The sequence below is a fragment of the Octopus bimaculoides genome, chromosome 8 (genome assembly GCF_001194135.2).
Source record: "Octopus bimaculoides isolate UCB-OBI-ISO-001 chromosome 8, ASM119413v2, whole genome shotgun sequence".
Classification (NCBI taxonomy): Eukaryota; Metazoa; Mollusca; class Cephalopoda; order Octopoda; family Octopodidae; genus Octopus; species Octopus bimaculoides.
In genome coordinates this window covers 15617608-15630303 of record NC_068988.1, presented here as the reverse complement: position 1 = coordinate 15630303, position 12696 = coordinate 15617608, and the positions used below count along the sequence as shown (strand labels likewise).

Sequence of the window (12696 nt, the reverse complement as noted above, 5' to 3'; positions counted from 1 at the left end):
AAAATAGTATTGGATTATCCCTTAACCCCTTAGCATTCACAGCTCTTTCTCATATCTGTGGCTTATTTATTCCCATTGTTTTGGTTTAATCATGTGTTATCTCATAGCTTTTAGATTTCAGTGATGTGATTGCTTATTTTGAGAATGGCATTCTCAAAATGCTTTTTGTCTCATAAAGGGTAGGTGTGAGAAACTGGATCTGGCCAGTTTGAACATAAAACAGGTAGAATATTTATACTAGATCTGGCCAGCTTAACCCTTTAGCGTTCAGATTACTCTGTCAGTTGTAATTCTTCTTTATTCACATTGTTGTGGTGAACACACCACTCTGTTGTTGCTTGTGTCAGCTGCCATTTCTAGCGTCGAAGGTCATCATCTGTAATCACTCTGAAAATATATATATGTAGGAGAGGAGTTGTAGCTTTCGTATTTTCCTTCTCCAGTCTCTTTTCTGTATCTCAGTCTTTCTAATTCTTATTCTAAAGTATTAACCAGTGACCTGTTTTGAGTACATTCTTCTTTGTCTTAAAAGTTGTGAATGGTGGTAAAGGCTGGAAGGCCTTTACCCATAAGTCTTGCATGACCAGGATTAATCAGTGACTTTCTATACCCAATAATGCTTTTGTTGATAAAATTCTTGAAATTGAATTAAGCTAAATATAAGGAAACTGAAGTGAAAGTATCTACCATTTTTTGCAATTGTGTGCTTGTTTGTTTCATCAGGGTCTAAAAAGGCTGAAGAAGAATTTAATGAACTGCCTCCGGATGAAGCCAAGGAAAGACTTACACGTTTAATTCCAATGATGGATCTAAATAAAGATGGCAAACTTGTTGTTCCTGAACTACAATCTTGGGTCTATAACTCTTTCAAGTAAGTAAAACATGGTTCATTTTAGCCATTCATATAAATATTAACTTCTTTGCTCCTCTCCTTAAGCACTGGGGTTCAGTGTAATCGATTAGCCTATCCCCACAAAATTTCAGGTTCAGTAGAATTATTATTATTATTATTATTATTATTAAGGTGGTGAGCTGGTAGAATTGTTAGTAAACTGGGCAAAATGCTTAGCAGCATTTTGTCTATCTAAATTCAAATTCTGCCTTTCTAATTCTTTAGGAGTTGATAAAATAAGTACCAGTTGAGCACTGGCGTTGATGTAATCGACTTAACCCTTCCCCCAAAATTTCAGGCTGTGTGCCTTTAATGGAAAAAATTATATTGTTAGCATAATTTCTTGAGCTGGCAAAAGCTTAAGCATGTCAAACAAAATGCTTAGCAGCATTTTGTCTGACTATATTCTGAGTCCAAATACCACAAAGGTTGACTTTGTCTTTCATCTTTTGGGGGTCGATAAAATAAGTACCAGTTGATTACTGGGGTTGATGTAATTGACCTACTCTTCTCCTAAAATCGCCAACCTTGTGCAAAAATTGTCTTTTTTATATTTTTTTTCTTTTCTCAACATGTTTGTTTTTTTCCCTAGTTCTTCCTTTTTATATTTGTAAGTCATTTCAAAAATCAATATACATGATAGTTTGTCTAGTATCATGTGATGTTGTAATATATTGATTATCATCTTTAAATAATGTCTTAAATATTTGCAAACAGTAACTTTTAATGTGTTAGTCTTGTTTTCCTTCCTATCTTTGTGCAAGATATTGCAACATTGTGACACTTGCTTCAACTGTAAATAATCCTAATGAATTTTGTAAGAAGTATTATGGACTGAATACTAAACAAATAGTTAATAAGGTCAAATACCAGTCGAAACATTATTATGAACTGTAGATAGGCAGTATTGTTAGGGCATCAACCAATATGTTTTACAGTATTTCATCTAGTTCTTTATACTCCAGATACTGATTTTCTCAAGTCAACTTTGCTTTTCATTCCTCAAGGATCATTAAAATAAAGTACCAGTCAATTTAATTAGTTTATCCCCTCCTGTTAAAATCACTGGCATTATACCTTAACGAGAAACAATTATTAACCTGGCATTTGAAGCAACTTAACTAAAGGTATCTTGTGTAAAAATTATGGAGAGATTTAATTTAAATGCAAGCATTTATAGATGGATAGTTTCATGTCTTAGATATTAAAAATCCTTTCTACTACAGGCACAAGGCCTGATACTTGGGAGGAGGGGGATAGATGATTACATCGACTCCAGTACTCAACTGGTACTTGTTTTATCGACCCTGAAAATATGAAAGGCAACATTGACCTCTGTGGAATTTGAACTCAGAATTTGAAGGCAGACGAAATACCACGAAGCATTGCATCTGATGAGCTAATGATTTTGCCTGCTCACCGCCTTTGGTTTGATAATAATAATGCTACTGAGTTTATTCCATCAAGTTAATACTATACTATTTCATTTATTTAAGCCCTTTGGCTCCTATTAAATGTAAGCCATCAATGAATTTTCGCCACTGTTTTTGATTTTAGACTGTCGTTTTTGCTTCTCTCCAGTTGGGTCCTTCTTTTTCCATTTGGATTTTGCTGTACCACAATTGAAGGCCTTCTTCCAGGCCCTGTTGGTTTTGAATTGCCATTTATGCTGCTGTAACTTTGTAATTTTTCTAGGTAGGTGTGTTTGCCCCACACAAACCCATTTCCATCTCTAGGAAGCAGTGGTCTTTCTTAGTTTGTCCTCTATCTTTTGATCTGTCTAGTATGGGAGGCCCTACCAAAAGCTTGCGCTCTACTGACAGAGCTCTCAGGACCACTACACTGCAATAAAGATGGACTTTGTGATGGAATGCTGTCCCACCTCAGCTGAAATTATATAGTGAAATGAGTCATTCTGACTAGTCCTTGAACATTTCAACTATAAATATATATTATGACATTGAGTACTAATTTGCAATGATGACAAATTGAAATCCAATTTTAGCCAGTTCCAAAAGGAAGGAATAACTGCAGCTATTAAATTTTCACTTATACACTCAAAAAATTCCTACAAACACTATTTCCATTTCTTTTTAGTAACTTCTGTAAAATTGTGTTGGAACTCAGTAGATGGTTTATTCATTCAGTTGTTTTATATTCGTTTTTCCATTTGTCTAACCCATGCCAACATGAAAAATGGACTTTAAATGATGTAGCTGATAGTATGTGTCGGACAAATAGGTTTTGAAGCATTGTTTTACAGACAGATGCCCTCTTGCTATAAATCCTTAGTTTTTTTTTTTTTCCACTTTGTTTCACTTGTCTTTGAAATTACAGTGCTAGAGGATGATTTGTTTACAATGTAGTTTGTTTTTCTTTCAGAAATCTTGACAAGGATGAGATTAATGAAGAATTTAGTAGCATGGATACTAATGGAGATAAGAAGATCACTTGGGAAGAATATGTGCAGAAATTTTATTCATATACACCAGAATTTCTGAAAGAAATGAAAGCAAAAGGCGGCCAAGAAAATGAAGAAATATTAAAGGTAAGGTGGATGTAACTGATATGTAATTGACCCAATCTGTTGTTTGTACATAATGTCTATAGCAAGCATGGGCAACCTTTTGCAAGAAGCAGGCCACATGAGACATGACTCATTATCAAACAGGCCCCACTCCTAAAAAATTTCAAGGTAATTCTTTGTTAGGTATGCCACTCAGAAAGCCCTGCCAGCATCTTTGTCCATGATTGACCCATAGCTTGCACAAATTCTCAAGCCTTTAATATTTAACAATTTTTGTAATGTCTAGGGTTTCTGATTATTTCCAAGAACAGCATGTTTATTTTAATTCTCTTAGTTATTGTTCACCATAACAGCTCAGGGAATTGTGTCATTCATACATTGTAAGTTTGGTTTAATTCCGAAGATTTCTTTAGCTGGATACCTTTCCTAACACCAACCACTTTACAGTGGGTGCATTTTATAACACCAGCACTAAAGAGGTTACCACACTCTGGACAAGACAAAAATAGGGATCCTTTCAACAGGCATAAGATTTTGATGATAATTGTAATTTTGTTTTGTGGAATTAGCAACCATGCCAGTGGCTCATAAAAAGCACTTTTCGAGTGCTGAGCTTCATGGAGGCAATGACAAATGACCGAGACCTTTTACAATATGCTGTGCTTGAGAAGAAAGATCCATTAAGACAAGTGAAATCATAGTCATGGCAGATACTGGTGTCATGTAACTGCCATGACTATGATTTCACTTGTCTTAATGGACACATAAAAGCACTCATTACACTCTCAGAGGGGTTGGTATTAGGAAGGGCATCCAGCCATAGAAACCACGACAAATCAGATGGGAATCTGGTGCAGCCCCTCTGCTTACCTACCTTGGTCAAACTGTCCAACACATGCCAGCATGGACAACAGACATTAAATGATGATGATGAGTTAGAACATTCTTCAGAATTTTTCCTCTTTATTGTTTCCTTCTTTTGTCTGCCTTTCTTAATACAACTTTTAGCCATTTATATAAATTCCCCCACCAGTCACCCTTGCCCGTTCTCTATATCATACAACAATGTTTACTAATATAACTTCTAAAGCAGAAAATTTTTTTGGTAACAAATTCTAAAAAAATACAAGTACAGGCATGGTTGTGTGGTTTCAACATTTCCCTTGTTACTGTTTGATTTTGAGTTTTATTTCAATGTGTGGCACCTTTGACAAATGTCTTCTATAGTGGAAGGCTTCCAAACAGCAGAAACTGTATGGAAGCCTGTTGTATTTATATTGTCCTCATAATTGTTAAGTAACGTCCATCTTCCATACAGATGCAGGTTAGACATTCCAACTAAATCTGGCAAGTTGTGGAGGTTTGTGTTGAGAGACAAAAGTATGATAAAGGGACTAGAACAAGTATCTTTTTTTTTTTTGTGGGTGGGGGATACAAGGCCACCATGCATTATACTAGGGTGGATGAGAATAGCTGGTAAGAGAGGGAAGGGGGAGATAACTAGTGACATAGAAAAGGTGGAAAATTAAGGCAAGATGATCTAATGTTGGTTTCACATTTTGACATAAGGCCAGTTATTTCAGGGGAAAGGTCAGTCGATTACATCAACCCCAGTACCCAACTGGTACTTATTTTATTAACCCCAAAAGGATGAAAGGCAAAGTCAACCTCAGTGGAATTCGAACTCAGAATGCAAAGACAGACGAAATGCTGCTAAGCTTTTTTGCCCAGCCTATGGCAATTCTGCCAGCTCATTGCCTTAAAAAATGTTTAACATTAAGAATAAAAATTAGATGTCAAAAGAAAGTGGTTTCAGCAGAAAGGGAGGGATAACTGGTAGTAGAAAATGGATATGAAATATGTAGTTCTGCTGACAGGAAGGTGAGAGGGTTGGAAGGCTTGACAGGGACAAATTGAGTGATGAACATTGTTGTGTCTATAGACATAAGTGTATGTGTGTGTCTGTACATGTTTACATGTTGCATATTTGCATAAAAGCGTTGAGCAAAAGAAAGAAGTTTACGTTATGTTGATATTCTCTGTCAACAAATTATCCTCTAGCTCTGTGTTTTCAAAGATGAAAAAAATCCCTTATGGAAGACTAATAGAGCATCCAGCTGTAAAACATACATATTTTATCTCCCATCCTATGCTAGCATGCAAAAGTAGGCATAAAACAAATGAATGAGCAACTTTTAAAATATGTTTTCTTCATTCAAAATAGATTATTGAAGATGATGAAGAGAAATTCAAAGTGGCCGATCGAAATAAGGATGGAAATTTGGATGAAAGTGAATTCCCAGCTATTCTTCATCCCTATGACTATGAATTCATGTATGATCATGAAATAAAACGAGCCCTTCGGGAACATGACAAGAACGGCGATAACAAAATAGATTTAGCTGAATATGGCATGGACAACGAAATGAGTAAGTATGCAAGCCTCATGTATTTCTCCTTTGTTTACTGCTTACAATGGCCTGCTTTTTTCTGTTGATTGCCTTGTAACTTTATGGTTCATTCTAATATTTAAGAGATGAATTATGTGCATTATTTACAATTGACAGATATTTGTCCTCATCTTGTTTGTTGTTAACCCAATGTTTCGGCTGATATACCCTCCAGCCTTCATCAGATATCTTGGGGAAATTTCGAACCTGGGTTTTCATTCCTAAGGTATTTGCTGTTGTTGTTGTCGTCGGCAGCGTCGTTGTTCAGGTCACTGCCTGGAATCGAACTTGGAATCTTAACCACTACGCCATATGCCCATGGGCAATATGGCGTAGTGGTTAAGAGCGTGGGCTACAAACCCCAAGATTCCAAGTTCGATTTCAGGCAGTGACCTGAATAATAATAATAATAACAACATCATAAAATACTTTAGGAATGAGAACCCGGGTTCGAAATTTCTCTATGACACCTGATGAAGGCTGGAGGGTATATCAGCCAAAACGTTGTGTTAACAACAAACAAGATGAGGACAAATATCCGTCAATTGTAAATAATGTAAATAATGTTTGTGGATCATTTCGAAATTTTACTGAAGTGTAAATTTTTGCGCTGCCAGTGAAAGAAACCTTTCTAAAATGCAGAATTGAATGTTTTCTTTTGCCAATACCATATTATTTTGGTCGTCTTATGCTGAGTATATGTACCTGTCTCAGAATACTGAGTATTCTTATCACTCACCCCTTCTATCATAAATCCTTCTTAAGACTATTGGGCAGAATTCTGCTTTAAGCGCACAATATAGTCCCCTATAACTACTTTATTTTTCGGAATTGTCAGAAAATTTTTGCAAATTTGTGCTCTACACAGGAATTCATACAACTCTGAAAAAAAGCAAAAAAAAAATTTCTGCGATTTAAGGGTTATTTAGTTGTTATTTTTAGCACATGACACAACCACCTCATACTATCCTCGTTTGTTTGTCACTCTGACATATTGTTGTTTTTCAATATCTTTCTCCTCACAAACACATTTAGTAGTCTATTGCTGAGATTTAAGCAAAAAATTTAGACAGTGCAGATTTTAAACTGATTTTTTTTAAAGAAAATTTGCAAAATTAGAAAAATGAGACGGGAAAAAAAAATTTCAAAGAATTACAAAAGAATTTTGTTTTCTTTTTTTCCATACTAATGTTCACGTTTCAATCCTTTGTGCCTCCCATGCTGTAAAGAGGCAAGCTAGCAAGCAGAGATAAATAGTTGTGAGGTTTCTTTTGTCATGTCAAAGGACAGAGCTACCTCACTAGTGCTGGTGTCATGAAAAATGCACCCCATATACTCTGTAAAGTGGTTGACATTATACTGGGCATTCAGCTGTAGAAAGTAAGCCAAAATGAAATGTGAGTAAAATGCTGTCTGCTGCCCCCCCTTAAATATGTACTGACTTTGACTGTGCAAACTTGTCCAACCCAAGGAAAGTGAATCTTTTGCTCTTTTACTTGTTTGAGTCATTTGACTGCGGCCATGCTAGAGCACCGCCTTTAGTTGAGTAATTCGACCCCAAGATTTATTCTTTGGATGCCTAGTACTTATTCTATCGGTCTCATTTGCCGAACCGCTAAGTTACGGGGACATAAACACACCAACATTAGTTGTCAAGCGATGTTGGGGGGACAAACACATACATACACACACACACACACATATATATACATATATATATATATATATACGACGGGCTTCTTTCAGTTTTCCGTCTACCAAATCCACTCACAAGGCTTTGGTCGGCCTGAGGCTATAGTAGAAGACACTTGCCCAAGGTGCCACGCAGTGGGAATGAACCCAGAACCATGTGGTTGGTAAGCAAGCTACTTACCACACAGCCACTCCTGAATGTAAAATAATATTATATGATCACATATAAAATTGTATATTTTTGTTTTGCAATAAAATTAATTAAATATGAGCATTACTAGATTATGCTTTGAATTTGGTGAAATATGAAACCTGTAAATGGAATGAAAGAGTACTGATGTTTTCATACGTCGTTAGATAGTCCAACGTTTGAACATTAGCTGTTCAAAGCACTCGGAACAACTACTATATTATCAGCTTTGTTAATTGAAAATAATATTATTCATGTGGTGGTTGCCATTGCGATAAAAAACCTGTCTTGTTAATTTTACTTACATTTCACGTTTACTTCTCATTTTTTTTTCCCAGCTCAATCAGATGAAGCTGAAAAGATTGCTGAGAAAATGAAGTTTGGAGAATTTGATACAAATAAAGACGGTTTCTTAGATACAGAAGAAATGAAACCTTGGATCATCCCCTCTACAATGGAAAATTCCAAGGAAGAAGCTGAACATATTATGAGTGAAGCTGATACAAATAAGGACAATATTCTTAGCCAAGAAGAAATTTTAGAAAACTTTGAGACATTTGTGGGCAGTCAGGCTACTGATTATGGAAAACATCTTCATCTTGTTCACGAAGAATTATAAAACATGTTGATCAAACAATTAACTATATATCTAAAAAAAAAAACAGAGTGTATGTGTGTGTATGTTTCATTGTATGAGCTGCATTCATTTGCACAAATGCATGTATGATTAGTGTGCATAATATAGTGCTGTTCTCCATGATACTAGGAACTGGCACCTATCAAGAACAGGCTACATTTTTGGCAGCCTCAGTTTCACATGTGATACTTAATGCATGTATGTATGAATGTGAGTAATGTTTTCTATTTCATGAATTTTCTTTTTTTGATTTGGGGGTAAGGAATGGTTATTAAAATCTGAGAAAATGATTTACCACAGAATTGAAAATTTAGGGTTTCCCTAATATTTAGCTTCATCTCTTGTTTTGTTGCTTTTTGTCTTTTTTACTTTCTGTATTTTTTTTTCTCTCATTTCATAGTTTGGTTTGGTTTATTTTTTTTCTTTTACCAACTTCCAACTTGAAGAAAAAGCAGTTTTTCTTAAAAATTCTTTGACTGTCAAAATATTATAGATGTTTGCTTCAGCAGTTCTATAAATTTGCAGTTAGTCTAATTCAGTTTAAAAATAGCAAAAGAAAGAAAAACTATTAAATTTTGTTGTGGGGTTAAGAATCACAGAAATTTACAACAAAAGTTTAGAGAAAATTATATTTGTTATATTCTTTGTTGTATTACAGTTCATAGAATGTATTGAAGCATGGAGATTTTTTTTTTATTTATGTTATCATAAAATTAATGTTTAGTTCTGTTAATTTCACTTCTCTAAGAATTTTCCTGTTATTCATAATTACTGTCTCATTTTTACCCTTCATCAAGCATTGCTGCAAGGACGTAACTGTTTGTATCTCAACTGATGATTTATAAAAAAAAAGAAAGAAAAAATAGATCTGTTAACCACTGAGAAATGGTTAACTCTGTCAACGTCATCCAGCTATCTGAAGAGTGATGTATCAAACAATTTTTTACAAATGACCTCAGTTTGCGAAATAATTCAACTTATGCTAGCATGAATCAGTAAAGTTATATTGGTTCAAGTGAGAATATTGTAGCCACATTGCTTGAAGGCTCTTCAGTTCTCAGTGCTGGAAGAGATGTTAACATTTAATGAGCAAGGATAACATTGACTGAGGGCTAGAGAAAATACTCTCATATACACTCATATTCTCTCTCTCTCTCTCTCTCTCTCTCTCTCTCTCTCTCAGTTGTAAAATTTGGTGTATGTGTGTGTGTTTTTTTTCAGGATTGTATTGTCAGTTTCTAGTCAGTCTTCCCTAATTTTTATTTATAATGCTGAAGACTTTAAAGAAATATTTTCATATTGTTATTAACCAAGATTGGTGGGCTTCTTAAAGAAGGATTTTCCTTCCCTAGTGTCAACTCCAAATTAGAACCAGATTATTTCAATTCGTATTGAAATGATGTAAAGTTCATGGTTGAAGGAAAACATAAACTTGTCCCCTAAAAAAATATATATCTCAGGTTTATTTCATATGTAAGAAAACCTTTATAATTAGAATAATTAGTGGATCTGATATAGTGAACAGTTGATTCTCTTTGAGGCTTTATAGCAACCAAAAGACAGTTCTTCAGTTTGCAATTCAAATCACAATGGAGATTTTTGTTCCACCCTTCCAAGATCATTGAGTACCAGTAAAAGAATAACCTGTTATAAACATATTCCATTCAAACCTAAGTAGTCACACCTGTGTAAGATGTGTAAATTATTCTTTAGTTAAATGCTATTGAAAGTAAATCAACTATTTTCTATGCTCTTAAGAAATACATAAACATCACAGCTACTCCATTGTTCTTTCTCAATAATTCAATCACTTACATAAGATACACTTTAAATTTAGTTCCATTGTGTAGCACTTGAGTAAGTGTTCTCTGCTATAGCCCCAGATCAACCAATGCCTTGAGTAAATTTGGTGGATAGAAACTGTACTGAGCCTGTTGCATATGAGTGTGTGTTTATATCTGCACTTCTCTGAAAATCATTGATATGCAAGTGATGACATTATTTTCTCCTGTCAACAGATCATCTGCTAACTCTGCATTTTCCTTTGGAAAACAGTTACGGGTTAGGAGCAGGAAGATATCCAGCTGTAAAACAGTTCTTAAATAATATATTTGTCTAACCCGTATGTGCATGGTCATGTCAGTAATTATTAATATCATTGAAGTGTGTTGGAAAATGAGTTTGTGCCATTCTGTAGTGGTTTGTGCCATTCTATGGTGTGTATAAAACACACACCATAGTTGATGGAAAGGTGAACATTTATGGCTTTATAGTATCCAAGTGCTCTTAATTGGAATGATGAATTTTCAGTATAAACTTAAGAGGACTTGTTATGCTCATGTCATTTGAGAAACCATCATCTTGTATCAACTGCTTCATGTTGAATGAAAGTAACAATGACGTGTAACAGTTAAATGTGTGAAAAATCAATAATCAACTGCTAGCATTTTGTTCTTAGGCAAGACTCATAACCTTTCTTGTCTCAGTCTTCATTTCTATTTTATGGAATCGTCATTAATTTCCTAACTAAAAAAAAAATGAAAAATGGAAATATCACATTAGACTCATATTAAGTAAAAACTGGAATAACAGCATATTGCCAAATAAATGTGAATTGGATGGCAGCTATTTTTATTTTGGAAAAGTATATGAAAAATATGACATAATGGTGTTATTGTTCACTGTCTATTGATCAAGGTGTCACTCAGTACTGTAAGGTAGCCGGATAACTACAAGAATGTCAGATTTACAGAACTAATTGTTCTTGATTTGAAATATTGATAAAAATATGGAAAGGAAATTCATTACAGATTTTAAAGTTTAACAAAAACGACTTGTGAATAACACTAGTTTGCAAAACACAGGTCTTGTGGTTAGGGTGATAATTTCTCAACGCAGTGTTCTCATGTTGCCTCTGTCTTTGGCTCAAAAAGTATAATTCTATTTGGAAGGAAGATGTAATTTTCCAAGACAATTCATTAAAGACATCTCAGTTACCTTGAGTACTCCATGTTTGTATGGCCGTGTGTGTGTATATATATATGTTCATGTGTGAAGGAGGTTTAACAGTTGTTTTATTTAAGCATTGAATATATTGCTCCAAGGTGATCAATTTTGTTCAGACTAAAATGTTGTGAAACTGATCTTCCTTAATACTTATTTTGACAAATACACTCAGTTGTAGTAACCTTTTTGAACAAACCAATAAAACAGTTAAAATTATATTTTTGTTTTATTTGTTAATTATAATATGTTTTTTGTTTGTTCTCTCCCCCCTCCCCGACCCAGTCTGTAAGCACATGTTTCACTGTCCAATGAGAAGTTTGCTTCTTGACCACATGGCTCCAGATTTAGACCCAAAGTGTGGCACCTTGTGCATGTGTCTTCTGCTATAGCCCTAGGCTGACCGAAGTCTTAAGAGTGGCTTTGATAGACAGAAACTGAAAGAAGTCAATCATGTCCTCCACAACCGTACTCAAGAAGACTCCTTCACAGCAGAAGTGTTAATGCTGCTCCCTCAGCATTAATGCAAGACCCCTGTGCTGGTGTCACGTAAAAAGCACCTGTGCCAGTGCCACTTAAAAACCATTTGTGCCAGTACCACACAAAAACACCCAATACACTCTGTAAAGTGGTTGGTGTTAGGAAGGGCATTCAGCCATAGAGACCAAGCCAAATCAGACTGGAACCTGGTGCAGCCCTCCTGGTCAAACTGTCCAACCCATGCCAGCATGGAAAACGGACGTTAAAGGATATTGATGATATATATGTGTGTGTGTGCATGTTTATACCACTGCTGCTTGACAGTTACTGTTGGTTTGTTCACATTTCTATAAATTAGCAATTTGGTAAGAGACTGATAGAATAAGCAGTTTCCCAGCATGGCCACAGTCAAATGAGTGAATAATAAAAAGATAAAAGTATACTTAATTTTATGACCATCGGGCATGGAATAGAATGGAAGAATATTCAAATGAAATGATTTTGCTACAAAAGTCATTGTGTTGTACCTACAATCCTGAAAGTGTGACATATTAATGAGAAAATCATTAAGATTTTTAACACAACCAAACATTTCATTCACTGCTCCATTTTGCTCATTGGAACATGAACTGTGAATAACGACATTTTTCCATCACAATTATAAACAAATGTAAACTTTAACTTTTGTTAAAAATTTTAATTAGCTAAAGTTAATTTTTGTTAGCATGTAAGGAGGCCAAAATTATGAATTTTTATAATTCCATTTTTAAAACCCAATATTTGAAAGAACTGAAAATGTGCCAAAAAATCTGAAAGAATTATGCA

The 12696-nt window shown here is 34.8% G+C and overlaps 1 protein-coding gene across 5 annotated transcripts in view; it reads left to right on the top strand.

Annotated features, from left to right (window-relative positions):
- LOC106869242 (calumenin-A) overlaps window positions 1–11610 on the top strand; it is a 39482-nt gene extending 27872 nt beyond the window's left edge. For all 5 annotated transcript variants that reach the window (XM_014914895.2, XM_052969979.1, XM_052969976.1 and 2 more), the window contains exons 3-6: window positions 724–871; window positions 3275–3440; window positions 5644–5848; window positions 8090–11610. In XM_014914895.2, the coding sequence (XP_014770381.1) occupies window positions 724–871; window positions 3275–3440; window positions 5644–5848; window positions 8090–8370 (800 nt within the window). In that variant the 3' untranslated portion in view covers window positions 8371–11610. The remainder of the gene's footprint in view (window positions 1–723; window positions 872–3274; window positions 3441–5643; window positions 5849–8089) is intronic.
- Window positions 11611–12696: the final 1086 nt, after the last annotated feature.